Source organism: Rhododendron vialii, chromosome 8a, assembly GCF_030253575.1.
Source record: "Rhododendron vialii isolate Sample 1 chromosome 8a, ASM3025357v1".
In the NCBI taxonomy this organism is placed as follows: domain Eukaryota; kingdom Viridiplantae; phylum Streptophyta; class Magnoliopsida; order Ericales; family Ericaceae; genus Rhododendron; species Rhododendron vialii.
Window position 1 is genome coordinate 3,582,559 of NC_080564.1, and position 15,495 is coordinate 3,598,053.

Genomic DNA, 15,495 nt, shown 5'->3' on the forward strand with positions numbered 1-15,495 from the left:
CTCCCCCGTCTCAATTTACTTATCATTTTTTAAAGTTCGTGTCACTTTTTAATTAATTATATCTTATAATTTATAATATTTTAGATGATTTCAAAAATATTGAATTATAGAACAAATCGAAATCTATCAAATAAGATCTATATTAGATATAAAATTCATTACCACTTTAAAGATAAAACTAGTTTTTTAATCCAGTTAGAATAGAATTGGGACAAGTAAATTGGGACGAATATATATAAAGGAATTCGAAAAATCCAAAAATTTGATGCATAGCTAATAGTCAAAGTTTTTAAAAAGACATAAATTAATTTAGTCCAAATAGGATCTTCATCACACGATTATAATTAACATTTTCATACAAGGCAGGAATCAAGAATCTAACCATTAACACATTCTCATGATAAGTTCACGTTTCGGGTCAAAGACATAAAGAAAAAGAAAGGAAATACAACCAAGTTTTAAATAATTTTGAAATGGCTAAGGCTAATAATTTTTGTAATATAGTTTGTTGAGTGGATAATAAGTTTCTTAAATTGGACCAAAACGCTTCAGAAAAAGAATTGAAAAATATTTCTGCTCAGACCGTTCCGCTAAAGTTCTTAATTTTTTAAGTACTTATTTTCTGCTTTACGAGACATGTCATTATCTCATAATACATAACATTTAATTCAAAAAAATAAATATTTATTTAAAAAATAATGAATATAAGTACTTATTTAAAAATGTGTATCCATCGCGTACAAGTGGAAGTAGATTGATGGAAAATGATAGGCTGAATAATCATCAATACTGGAGTGAGAAAATTTTCAGTGCCGAGTGGGTATATTCCACGTGGTGCCCAATTGGCACTCCCGAGTCGTCCGATGCACTTTTGGACAGCTAAGATTTTGGACAGCTAAGATTGAAACCTTCTCTCTCCTCTCACCCCTTCTCTCAAATTGAAACATTTTCTCTCCTCTCACCCTCCTCTTTTTCTCTCCAAATCCAAACCGTCCAAAATCGCATCCAATAATTCGGATGTGCCGAGCGAACACCACGTGATACCCACCCGACGCTGAAAATTTTCTCACTATTAACGGAAGAAAGAGGACTGCGTGTTTGCGCCAGGAATTGAATGTAGTACTACTTTGTGTGGTCTTGGTTTTGCTCTTGGTCTTTGTTTCAATGGGTGGAGATGACGAATTTATACATCTATCTATTCTTACCTACTTGGTCTTTGATTTATTTGGCGAAGGCCCTTCATCTTTGTTTGGATTTATAAGTCTCGCATGGATAATTTATTCTTAAATTCATATGTTCTTATTTTTGAAGCACAAACATATTGCATTCATAAAAAACTAGTACAAAGGACACTATCAACACGAAAATACAAGAAACAATAAATAAATAAAAACACAAATATAAAAGCCACAAAAAAATAAAATATAGTACCAATAGTAGAAAACCCACAAATCCACTAAAGACTAGGTTTTGGAAGAGACCGGATTTGCATCAAGCGAAAAGCACCAAGCTCGTTGCCACCGCTGCAATCGTTGTTGTCGTCGCCACTACTGCCACATGCAGAACTCCGCCACCTCCAAGAAGCCACAGGACCCAGAGCTCCATATCCACCACCAATTGGTGGTGGTCAACCCAAAAGAAGAGGGGAAGAGAAAACAAAACTCTCACTCGAAAGAATAGATGATCTCAACCCAAATCCACCAAATGAGACAAAGGAGAGGAGAGATAAGTCCAGAACTGTAGAGCGGACTAGGAGAAGGGGGGGAAGGAAGAGAGGAGAAAAGGGGGACAAAGGAAGCGGAGAAGAAGAGATCGAGGGAGGCGGTGGGGGAGGAACAGGGGAAGCCCTTGGTAAGGCACAAAAAATATTTTTGTTAAATTGTCAAAAACTTGGTCTTGACGCGTTAAAGGAAATATAGTTTTACATTGCTTAAGAGTGAAATGGGTGATCACTTAATATATACTAGGATCTCTCTCAATGCCAAATTGTTTCATGCTAGGTGTGTCTTGCATCCATGGATGGATGGTATTCCGCAGTTCAAATCATTTCTATCGAAAAATGCCTCTGAGTGAACACATTGAGGCCTATAAAATGAACGGCTCAAATCATTAAGTCAAATGAAACTATGATGGTCATTTTGCTTTGCTTCGCATGAGAGAATCCACGCCCCGTCCCATTGATATAATGGACACGAATTCTAGTACAATCAACCTGCAAACTTAATTTGTCACACCATATATATAGTGGAACGAACCACCAAAATTTGCCACAACACTATGAAAGATACACACTACCAAAGCACATTAACAACAGCCATTTCTCTGCAGGGCTAGGTACCACACACTGCACACGGAGACTAAACACACTTTGTTGTAGGCCCTGCAATGTGTATTGTGTGGCTTTCAGGCATCCAGGACCATTGATACCGTATTACAAAACAATTTACCGTAGTCCCGCTGAGAGGCATAAACCAGTGAGAGCCCCGGTGAAAACCCCCACGTGTACAGGTACAATATTCAAGTGAGCAGTCGAGGCACAAACCATTAAGAGTCCCGTTTACGAATCGTGCAATCTTCAAGTACAAGACTTTGGAAAAGGAGTACTCCAACTCTTTTACCCTCTTCTCACACTTCACCTTTTTCGATCTATATTTTCCGGGAATTCCGGTGACCATGTGGACTAGTGACATTTCTCGAAGAACTCATGCTCGCATTTCTCAAAAGCTTACGGAATTCCGATAGACTTATCTTACCGTCTTTGTCAATATCAGCCTCCTCTAGGAGAGGGTCTATTGAGCCTTTTAAGCCCGTGTGCTGCAAAACAATAGCGTAATATGAGACAACGTGGTACATTCTGACGCTGAGAAACATTGTGTGGACATATGAAAGGCTCAAAGCTGTAGATGACCCAGGAAGAAATGTAATTATATGAGCTAGGGCATGCTGGAACCAGGGGACATGAATCGTTGAGAGATACAAGAGATATGACTATTAGCCATTCGAATCGTGTGTGTGTGTGTATATATATCGAAACAACAAAACTCAAATTCCCAACCAGCTTACCAATATAATCGTCTGGGTGTAGAAAAAATTTCCCAAAACCAGTGACCCAAAATTGAGGCAATCGGATTCAGAAGAGGAAAGACATGATCTCTCTCTCTTAACCGTTATAACCATAATTCAATTGTTTCATCTCCATAGAATAGAAAAGAAGATACTTTTCTAATCTCACTAACAGTTTTCCCTTAATTATAGATAAAGTTACATATACGGAGAAAGCTATGGTACATAGGGTATACCGTATATCTAAATTATGAGAATTTGTGATTTTCATAATGCCGATTTTTGGTTTTCTAATGCATATTGATGATGCTAGTTACGACTTGTACTTTAAAATTTACCTGTTGAACAGGTCATTAGCAGGTTACCTATAATTAAAAAATATTGTTATTATATAACTATAATTATTCGTACCAGAATCTATAATACTTGTACCCCAACCAAATATATGCATATAATATCAAAAATTAAATAATGTTACCCACAAATGACATAACAACACCATAAATTGGCATTATCTTATCACAATGAGTCGTATCAAAAATTCTTTGACTCGTATGATATTCCATAACAAAATCAAAATCTATCGTACCAGAATCAACAATTGTTATACCCAAGCCAAAAATATTTGTAAAATACCACAAATTTTATAAAATAACCACAATTGTTATGACAACACTTAAAATTGTCATTTTCTTACCACAACGTGTCGTATCAAAAGAAAACATATGTAAATACCACAAATTATATAACAAACCACAAATGTTATGACAATACCATAAATTGACGTTTTCTTACCACAACGTGTCGTACCAAAGGAAATCGATTATAATATTCGGTAATACGACCAAAATATGTCGTACCACAATCAATAATAATTATACCCAAGCAAAATAAATGTCTAAGAAACCACAAATTCTGTAGCAATAAAGTAAGTGATGACCGGTTAAACATGTTGCCTTTTTTTTAATTAAAAAATTGAACGGTTTAGATTAGATTATCTCAAATCTAAGGGAATATATAGAGGGTGCATACGGTACACACTTATTAAGAGATGTGGACCATAGGTCTACCCTAACATACATATATAGTCACTTGTTATTTTGTTGGCAAAAACAAATGTATTGTTGTATGGAATTGTAAACCTACGGCTTAAGTTTACTAATTTGTGCCCTCACTAATGCAAATTTATGGGTCCGCCACTGGTCATGAGTAGCAACGGAGAGGATGCAATACTAACCATTTTAAGTTCTTCAGGGGTTATATATCCATCTCGATCCACATCAAATTTCTCAAAAGCAGCTTGTGACCTCTGTTCCCACATTTCCGAGTTATGTTCCTCTAGTTGATTGACATGCAGAGTGGCTGCAACAAACTCCGAGAAATCCACTAGTCCATCTGTGTTACTATCCATCTGCCTCAAGCAAACAAATACCACTATGAATAAAATATATAAGTAGCTTAACGCAGTTCGATATATTCAATGCTGTGGCAAGGTTGCTGATAGGAAAAATAGAGAAATAATGAATTACGGATAATGCGAGGTTTAGAATCAAATTGCGGCCAGTCCCAAATGAAAATGCCTATTTAACTTCTTTTTTTCTGACGTATAGGAAATTCTAGTGAGTGTATTTTGAAAGATAGCCTAACCGCTTGAAGAATCTCTAGAACACGCGATTCTTTCAACTTCCAAGGAAGATCTTTAGCAAGGGCCTGCATTAAAACCAGCACTCAAATGATAAATCCAACAGAGGCGTTTATAAATGATAGTTAAAACAAAGAAGGCAAATTTTATTAAAGAACAAGACTATGTTCCACTGTCAAAAGTTGAAGGAAAATCTACCTGTCTCATTTCTTCAAGGCTAATAGCCCCGCTTTTATCCTCATCAATTGCATCAAACTGATCTCGAAGATCAGCCAACTCCTCTGCGCCAATTGTGCTAGCCAATGCCTGAAGAACATAGATTGCCGGTGAAAAACTATAATGGGGTTTCCTTTCAATATGGTACCAAAAGAGAGAAAAGAATTACCTGAAGAGCAAATTGTTTTAAGCGACTGTACTTCACAAATTGCCGCATGTTACATAGGACTGAGATATCCAGAGGAATATCTGAGGCATCCCCACCTTCTCTAACCCATGGGTGTGCTGCCAAAGTTAAAGGAGGTCAGCAAACCAAGAAAAATACAAGATAGTATCTGAGTCTACATCATCAATCAAGGATGAGAGCAGCCTACACATTAGATTTTAAAAAAAGATATATGATGGAGACATATTCTGTATGGAAATCACTACAATATATAAACGATCCAGTTTCTAAAAGAATTGCCCTTGGTTCTCTTGATAACGAAACGTCTCACAAACGAATGCAGTGCTTTGTTCAAACTGGGGATTTGCCACCTTGTGGTGTCTTTATCCAGTGTGGTGCAATAGTTTGCCCCCCGAGATTAGTGTCTTTATCCAGCCAACTGACCACATACTTTGGCATTCATCCTAATCAATTGATTCTGGTGAAAACCAGACTAAAGTATGATCTAGGACTTTGATAAATCTTAAGATGACCGATGAATAACTTGCCAAATAGCGGCAGCTAACACTCATCAGTATGTAAGATATCCACTTCCTGTAATAAAACAGAAAGATATTTCTTCAGAGAAACAAATAAGAACATACACAAGGCCTGAGCAGCAGTTAGTCTTGCACGAGGGTCCTTCACCAGCAGTTTTCTCACAAAATCTTTTGCGCTGTTACTAATTGTTGGCCATGGTTTACGACGGAAATCCGGCTTGTTCCTTAAAACCTGCAAAAGTTGGAAAATTAAACAGGTATGCCAGTTTATACAATAACAGGGTAGACACAGCAAAATAACAAAACAACAAAATTTCGAAAAACAACTTCACTTCTGAAAAATATCATCTCGAGAAAGATTCCAAAGCCACAAACCAACAAAACCTGGCTATATTCTACATCTTACATCCAAACCTTCCAATTTAACAGTGGACCCCTCCCAAAAAGATAAAGAAAAAGAAAAATTCCCTGAACAAATACTCAAGAAAACTACAAACAACCATAATAACATCAAATCAGATACCATGGAGGGGTACCTAGCCAAACTACAATAACATTATAGCCCCAGGATGTGTGAGCGTCCTGAGAATTACCTAGCCAAATGATATGATTGTATCTCTCTCTGGTGCCTTATCTTTCCCATCTTTTGCTTCAAGTTTGGTGGAGAGATGCTGATGAAGCATTCAAACATGAAAGGATAGGCTAGGATCAATTATGTGGTAACATACTTCAACAAATCGAACAGTTTGAGTTTTACTCCAGGTATCACCTCAATTTAGAGCAGTTAAATCTTAATGATACCATCAATGTACCTTATCCTAACCATGTGGTTTGGCAACATGAATTTTACACTCAATCAGAAAAAGAAAAGAAAAAGACATTTTCATTGAAGGTTCTACGTGTTGGTTGACAGATTCCTAACAAACGAGTTGATGCTTCATCTGGAAAAACAACCTTATTTCAGGATATGATGGCTGCAGCTCGAGTTTTTCTCTTGTGAATTTACAAATTGATTTTCCCAAGTTATCACTGGAACCTGATTCCGTAACCTTTCTCGGAAGAGAAAAGAGACTGGAATTGGTGCAGCTGTTCTTGTTTGGAATGACTATTTTATTGAGAATCATCAGAATTCAGAATAGAGGCTTAGAAGACCACTCTATGACTTTGTGTGTCAAGTAGCTAGATAACCATCCTAATAATCATCGGATACCAATACATTGGTACCACATGCCACAATAGAAATGTGTAGTTCAATGAGTATATTGTGAGTACAACAATTCTACTTAATCCACAACAAAAAAAATGAAAGAATAATAAGAAACCATGTCAACACATTGCGCAGAATATAGGGAAAGGAAGAAAATGTCAAAATCCAAAGCTAAGAAATGCATCACACCTCCTTAAATATACCATCCTCCGTTTTATCCCAAAAGGGGCGCCTTCCACAGAGTAATATGTAGGTAATTACGCCAATGCTCCAGACATCAGATTCCGCCCCTGACTTACGTTTCAAAACTTCAGGAGCAACATAATAGGCACTGCCAACAATATCCAAAAACTTCTTCCCTGGATGAGTCAGTAACGTACGCACATAAGATTTCGGCATTCCACCACAAAATTTATTGAACCGAATTGTGGTCAAGAAGTTAAGAAGACCTCCAAAATATGGATGAGAACCATAATTAATACAAAGTGGACCTAAAGATTCAAAAATTTGGAGTAGTACAAGGCCATATCAGTAGATTAAGAAGTTCAAAATAACTAGATCTCTCCTGCCTGTCTGAGATCTTTGTGTATAACATTCTACTCACCCGGTCTTATGAAATCTGACAACCCAAAATCTGTGGCCTTCAAAGGCGAGTCCAACTTTGGTGATTTGAAAAGAAAATTCTACAGAAAAGAACAATAACTATTAATTAACACAAAACTAAATCCTAGAAGAAAGAAAGAAAAATGTTATGTAGGCAGATAATGTAGCATTACTGAATACCAGAAGCCAGAAAACCTAAATTTGTAAGTAAACTTCACCTCTGGTTTCATGTCACGGTGAACCAAACCATGTAAATGACACTCGGCTGCAACTTTAAGCATTTGGCGTACAACTACAGCTGCATCTTTCTCAGAATACCGACTATCTTTTCTGATTCGAGAAGAACTTCAGTAAGTACTATAACCATTTCTTAACCAAATGATACTTCATAAAGCATTGGTCGTAGTCTCTATGACAAGATCCATAAGCTTAAGGGTAATCAATACCGTTCACCCATTGGTTATTTCAAACAAAGACAACACCCTTGCAGCATCAGAAATTACACCAACCTCCCTTCTTTGACTAAGTACCAGTTTCACAGTTGTTAACATGTCGTTAGGAGATGCAAGTATACTTGCTGGTGTCAGGTACTTGTTTTTGGAATTCTCAAAATATGCTTAAATCTTTTTGTTTTCAAATTATAATATGCTTTAGTCTTTTGCAAAGTAGGCGTGAAACTGTAACTTGATAGTATCTCTTAAGTGCCTCTTTTTGACAATGTCTGACAAGAAAAGTTGTTAATTTCAGTACCAAGGGATGCTGATTGTATTTTGAATACGCACACGGTGGTCAGTGTAATTTACCCAAAGACAAAATCTTACTTGGACAAAATCCGATCCAACAATTCGCCACCCTCGCATAACCTAATAAGAGACAAAAGGAAAGACATGTATTAAGAGGACCATAGATGTAGACACCACCACTAATAAGATGTAAATTTACCAAAACCAAAGCTCTCAGACAAAATAAAGCTGAACTAGAACAACTTATTAGACAATTCAACTATAGAATTATCATAAGAGTAACTTGAAATACTTACTCCATGACTATATACACATAAGAATCATCTTCAAATGCATTATGGAACTGAACAACATTCTCATGGCCAGCTAAGGCTTGCAATATTTTGACCTCTCGCTTCACATCCTCGACAGCAATTGGGAGAACCATCTGTTACAAAATGCAAGAAATTGTTCCCTAAATAACATCAGATATCCAAAAACGTATCAAGTAGCAACCAACTAGACATATCCGATTATATTCTCTTCTCAATAATCTCAAGTTACCATTGTGGACATCATGTCTTTAAATCTATTTACGATCCCACCAATACTAATGACACTATCATACGTGAACGATGACAAAAGCAAGCAAAATTCCACTCTTTTCTCTTCCTAATGCAACCATTTATTAAAGACGGTTAGACATGGTCGTAATAAGGAAGCTAACATCACAGCCACCCAGTTGATAGAAGACAACGAACTAAATACATCCGCTATATCAAGAAACACCAAGCTTGTTCACAGTAACCACTGCAAGTTTAAATCCCCTTTCCAAAACCAGTGTGATGAATCCGGTGAGGAGCTCGTATGCTGCATTGATCAGCCCATGCATGCACAAGGACCTATCCTATGGGGGGGAAACTACAGAGTCCACACCACATCACTTGGGCTCAAAATTTGGATTCAACGAACTCAAACCCACTTAAAAGCTCAAGCGTGTAAGTAGTGAGCCACACAATACTATATTAAGACACAAACTTTACTCTCGTCATCCGATATAGGACTTAACGTTCACACGTGTCCTAACAATTCCATACAAAACTAGTAAACATAGAGCAGTATTCTAAAACCGCAACTCCAAAATAGGGCAATTTTTTTTCCTTGTTCTAATTCACTAGCTGAAAAATAAGCTTAGACATCCTCCTCCACCAGCCATCCTCCATCATACCCAGGAGTTGTCAATCAGACCCAAAATGCAAAACCAGCTTAAAGGATAACAGTCCTCCAATCTCTAGAGAATTGGAACAACTGTCCGACGCTTCACGCATATTCTCCATTAAATTTTCTTGATAAACCAGGTGAGCCAAAGACCCACTTCCAGAAATTCATAATGACACATCCCCACGGCATTAACCAATCAAAATAACACATTCCTGGCTTGACCTTTCATGAAAAAAAAAAAAAAAAAAAACAGATCACCTCCAACTTCATTAATTAGCAATTTAGATCACAAAATCTTAGCACAAAAACAAAAACAAAACCCAATCCGAAAAATGTACAATTCTCATAATTAAAAGAGAGGCAAATACCTTATTCTTGTCAATTTTCTTGACAGCAACACGATCCCCATTGAACCTGTCTACCCCAACATACGTATACCCAAATTGTCCATGCCCCAACAACTTCCCAATCGTGTACCTCTTATCGAAATCTTTATCGTACCCGAAATCCGTTTTCTTCCCACACGGAATGATCCCACCTTGCCGCTTCGGCTTTATCTGCTTAGAATCTTTCTTGTGCTGCGTTTTTTGTTGATTATGATTCGACCCATCTTGGTTCTTTAACGTTATTGGGGCCGGCTTGTTGCTTTCTTTGCGTTGTCCGTTGACGGCGGCGTTGGTGGTGGCGGCGGGAGGGGAGTTGTTGCTGTTTGAGCCACACACCTTGGTGGTCGAGAAACAGCTACCCATTTTGTTTTTGCAAATTTTACAACTGTCTGATAGATCAATACCATCAATTTATCCACTAAAACCAGCTAATCGCAGGAGCAGGGGGATTTGTGTGTGTTGATAAATACTCCGTATTAGGGGGCACAGAGAGAGAGAGAGAGAGAGAGAGAGAGAGAGAGAGAGAGAGAAAATGATGGGGACGGTCAACGACTCAACGGAGACTTTTGAAGAAGAGAAGATGACAATGCAATTATGCAAGAGAGAGAGAGAGAGAGAGAATTGCAACATCTCCCCTGTTCTTATTTGGATGGAGAACACTTTAAAATATTGGAAGAAATAAGTGCGTCGAGAATCGTTCGATGCACATAAATTAACATGCATCAAACGGTTTCGGTAACAATTGTGGTCGGAAATTGTGTACGTAGACCGGAATGCTTTGTGATCATGTTGCTGTTTGTTTCTTAAAAAAGGTGCTTTCTGGTAATTCTGTTGCTGTAATTTTGTTGCTCTTTCTTGTTTTCGCTTTTGGAATATTGGACGGTGCCAGTGCCACCCAAGAAGGAAACTGTGTTCTTTATTTTGTCGAATTTCTATTGAGTTTGTGATGAGTATGACTAATTAAGCACTCGTCACGAAATAAATCTAAAAAGTTATGAGTATATAATTTTGTTCTAAAAAAAATAATTCAAGGATATGGCCTTGAATCTTATATTCTTATTTTCTTCAAAAAAATTCAAACGTCGATTTTTATATTTGCACATTTTTATATTTTCCTGTCTCGACGAGAACACTTACTTTCAAGGATTATGATAAAATTTTATAGAAGTTAATAAAAAATCACCGAGAACAAGTCAATATCGTACAGAAAACTAAAATTTAGTCATACTCGAGTAATAATGAAAGTTTACCAAGACCCTTGGAAATATAAAATATGACTACCAGACTTGACCAAAGTACCTGTTCTTCCTAAATTATTATTTTGGTTTTTTGGTCTTTCTTTAATTTTTGTTAGATTTACTTATAAGTTTTTTCGAATATGTCATTCTTCTTGACGAAAAGGGAATAAAAAGTAAAAAAAATTACGACCAAAAAAAAAATTTACTAAAGACGATAAAAAAAATTAATAGCTGTCTTTTTGTCTTCCTTTTTTTATTGGGTCTTTTGGTTTTTAATAGGAGTATTGTCCTATTTAAATTTTATTCAACTTCAATCCACATTTTCATAGATATAGGCCCCATTTTACTAAGGTTCTTATTTTTTAAATATTTATTTTCTGCTTTATGAGACATATCATTCTCTCACAATATATTACCTTTAATTCAAAAACCATTTATAGATTGAAGTAGGTTCTTTCCACAACGGAAAAAAAAAAGGAAAATTTTCAAAATACTCCCCAACCTTTACTCTAAATTTCAATTAGACTTCTAACCTTTTAAAAAAATCAATTTTACTCCGAACGTTATCTTCCGTTAACCAAAACGCCCCCTTCCGTCCTAACGACTAACGGATTTCATTAAAGGCTCCATTAAATAGCGTTCCGATCGAATTTTGATGATCCGAGCCGCTCAATGTGATCAGAACGTGATTTTAAGAATACCCGTTTAAAATTAACAAAAAAAAATTAATTGGAAAGGGCTTAATTTGAACAGTTTTTTTATTGAACTGTTCAGATAAAGCCTTTTCAGGTCATTTTTTTACTGATTTCTCAGAGGTACTTCTAAAATCACATTCTAAACACATTGAGCGGCTTGGATCATGGAAATTTGATCAAAACAGGGAAGGTGCAAACCAAAGCAAAATTCAGACGTCCTAACTTGAACAAAATTCATATCAGTCCGCACCTCCCATTTACCGATCGAATTTCGATGATCCGAACCGGTCAATATGTTCAAAATGTGATTTTAAGGGTACTCCCGCGAAATCAACAAAAAAAATGACCGCGAAGGGCTTCATCTGAATAGTTTTTTATTGAACAGTTTAATAAAAAACTGCTCAAATCAAGCCATTCCTGGTCATTTTTTTGCTAATTTCTTGCGAGTACCTTTAAAATCATATTCTGATCTCATTGAGCGGCTTGGATCATCGAAATTCGATCGGAACGCTACTTAACGGAGCCTTTAACAAAATCCGTTAGTCATTCAAATGGAAATGGGCGTTTTGATTAACGGAAGATAACGTTGCGAGTAAAATTGATTTTTTTAAAAGATTAGGAGTAATTGAAATTTAGAGTAAAGGTTGGGAGGTATATTGAAATTTTCAAAAAAAAAACAAATTAAACTAGAGTCTAGAAGGGAAATCACATGGTGGGATTAAAAAAATAATAATAAATTCACATTTCACCCCTTGGGCCAAGTAATATTGTCCTCTTGCAGTCTTGCCCATGTGGTACTCTATTAGGCCCATTTTTCCATGAGTCCACCTGGCCTCTATTTACCACTTGATTATGAAGGGTAGGTAAATGAAAGGACCACATTACACTTGACTTTAGGTTTTTGTAATCTATGGACTTGACTTTTGGTTTTTTGTAATCTATGGATGATCAATTTTTGAATTCACCAAGTTGTTTTACCCTTATCAAATTTATGTATGAGCAAAATTTTCTAAATCCCTTTTCACCTTTTTCTCACTAAAATATCAATTTTTAAATTCACCAAGTTGTTTTACCCATATTAAATTTACGTATGAGCAAAAGTTTCTAAATCCCTTTTCACCTTTTTCTCACTAAAATAACTGATTATCGCAGCCTAGAAAAGAATACGTTGATCAGGAATTGGATCTAGGACCCTGTAACGAGCAAAGTCATCACAGGGTGTATTAAGGTAAAACTTATTATATGGGGCCTAACCTCAAGTAAATCCAAAAAGTTTAGACTACCTGTACAATGTACCATAGTTTTATATTTGAAATAAATAAATAAAAACCTTGTCTAGATGAGGTGCAACCCTTTATTGGGATGGGATACTGGTACTGAACCATTCCAACCTAACTCCCACGTGGTTGGAACTATCAAGTAAGAACACTGCACCTGACAATATTGATTCTGGTACTTCGAGGAAAATTTTTAGGGCGCTGCTATTCGCAGCCCTCTATTTACTCCCATAGCCCGTTAAAAATTTCCAATTATACTCGACAGTTAGTTACCGAAATTGAGATATATTTTCAGCGTCCAATTACCGAAATATAATATTTTTTTCAACAGATGTTTACCGAAAATGCATGTTCGGCAGTTGTTTACCAAAAGTTGAACATATTTTCGACATGTAGTTACCGAAATATAATCTTGTTTTCAACAGCAATTTACCGAAATGTTATTTATGATTTTCAACAATCATTTACCGAAATTTAGTGGGCTACGGGAGTAAATAGAGGGCTGCGAATAGCGGCGCCCAATTTTTATTGCAACACTGTGTATTTAACACTTTTCGATAACTACGCTCTCATATTTGTTTTTTAGTGTTATTATCATGTGTATTTTGAATACTATAAAAAAAAAATATTAAAGGGTAATTATCAAAAAGCATTGTGTCAAAATCATTTACCTTTGCGCTAATGGAGGTTATTTGGTATTGGTATCTCATGTGACACCACACGTGATTTAATACATTTGGTTTTGATAACTCACGTGTTCGGGACAACATACGGGCATCTCGACTAATCTTGAGAAATAATACCATTGTCTGCTAATGGAGATCCAATTAAAGTCGAGACAAAGGCCTATATGAACCGGCTCTGTGTAAGTTGATAGCAACTAGGGAGTTAACCCCCAAATTCATATCATAGTTAAAATCCTATGCAGTGAATGATATAACCCATGACCAATTCAATGCAACTTCACAGTCAAAAATGCCGGAACATCATGAAAGTGATATGGTCTAGAATTTTATGCGACTAAAAACGGAAAAAAAAAAAAAAAAAACCCCGATTGAACTAACTTATTAATTTTCCCTCTAATTCCACTGATGTGTAACCAGTGGCCAAAAAAAAAAAAAACCCTCTAATTAAAAATGATGTATACTTTAAGATGCACCTTGTGGTATGTGGATTCCCTTGGTTTCAAAATCCACAGTCCCATGTTCAATGTCACAAGTCCTATCATTTCTTGATGCGATAACTCTTGGACTCGAGAGTCTGATCATGGATCCATTTTGGGTGTGTAGAAAAATCATAACTATTCATTTTGTTCTGTTTGTCGAGTTGATCGTCAATTAACAAAAATGAGATTGATCGACTATCAGCACCGACATGAACAAATTTACTTTTAATTCTTTTCTTGAAACCTCATTCTAAAGTCATGGCCATAAGTTATTATATTCATGTCGTTATCAATGAGCCGAACAAAATGAACTGTTTAAATCACATCAATGGCCCGGACTAGCCCCTATAGAAAGAGCACATTCACCTTGTTGTGCTCCCAGCTCCACATTGTTAGGTTCTGTTTTCCAAACTGGACTACCAGTTAGAGGTACAAAATTCTGCGAGATAAGCAATTCACTAATCCCTTTGGACCAAGAGTGAGAGGATTAATAATAGTACTGTACTACTAAAGTTCTCATATGAAAACATCAGACGAATAATATGTTTTTCTCTAAACTTATAGCCTACTTCAATGTAATATTCAAACATGAGTTTAAATTCTTTCCACCACATGTGTAAACCGTGGGTTTTCGCTACCACAGCTAGCTTGTGAGTTCCACTGTGCGTCTATTGTTATAATCTAAAAGCGTTCATCTTGCGAGGCACACATAGTAGGGATTGAGAGATGCTGCCAAGCGAGCCAAGCGGCCCATCCACGTCACTCAAAACAAATACAAATGATATATGTCATGATACATGTAACATACGTGTGGATAAGTTGCAGGAGCTAGCTAGCTTCACTGAAATCCTGGTTTTCTGTTGTAGTAAAGCTGTAAAATAATTGTGAGCAAGAAAACTAAATTTCCAACACAACTTTTGCTCGTCAAATTAATTAAGTTTGAAGTGTTCAAATTAATTAATGTTTATGGTACCCCCATTTTGCCACTTGTTTGTGTCTGTTTGGCTGCCTAAATTGCCTTTTCAATCCCGAAACTATAAAAGAAGTATATATAGTGGGATGTTGCGTGATTTTCTTTTTTATGTTTGAATGTAATCATTGGTGAAGAAAACTTTTACTCTGGTATTCCGTCCATGGACCGAGTAATTAATTCGGACGATCGGTCACGCTATCTCTGTTTATAAAGAATCTATTTAAAGTTAGAGCGAAGTCACATATGAACTAACTTTAACGCAAGAATTGATAGTATACGTGGGACTATTAATATATCGATCTCCTCGTTTTTAGTTGAACCAATCAAACAATACCATCAAAATCTTTCTTTTGTAAATGATCTTCATCAATATGCATCCATT

General features: G+C 36.2%; 1 protein-coding gene and 1 long non-coding RNA gene across 2 annotated transcripts; one reads left to right on the forward strand and one right to left on the reverse strand.

Moving 5' to 3' along the window:
* The first annotated feature begins 1,832 nt into the window (after positions 1-1,832).
* Positions 1,833-2,772, forward strand: LOC131298376 (uncharacterized). Its single transcript, XR_009190499.1, has 2 exons — positions 1,833-2,528; positions 2,587-2,772. It is a non-coding gene; the product is annotated as an uncharacterized LOC131298376 (long non-coding RNA).
* Positions 2,110-10,380, reverse strand: LOC131298375 (calcium-dependent protein kinase 28). Its single transcript, XM_058323806.1, has 12 exons — positions 9,748-10,380; positions 8,476-8,606; positions 8,258-8,299; positions 7,655-7,766; positions 7,438-7,516; positions 7,023-7,192; positions 5,732-5,858; positions 5,091-5,206; positions 4,904-5,011; positions 4,711-4,773; positions 4,301-4,474; positions 2,110-2,814 (listed from the first exon to the last, which is right to left on the reverse strand). Exons 1-12 carry the CDS (start codon positions 10,126-10,128, stop codon positions 2,647-2,649), a joined length of 1,671 nt encoding a protein of 556 aa, XP_058179789.1. The 5' UTR covers positions 10,129-10,380; the 3' UTR covers positions 2,110-2,646.
* Between the last annotated feature and the right edge of the window lie 5,115 nt (positions 10,381-15,495).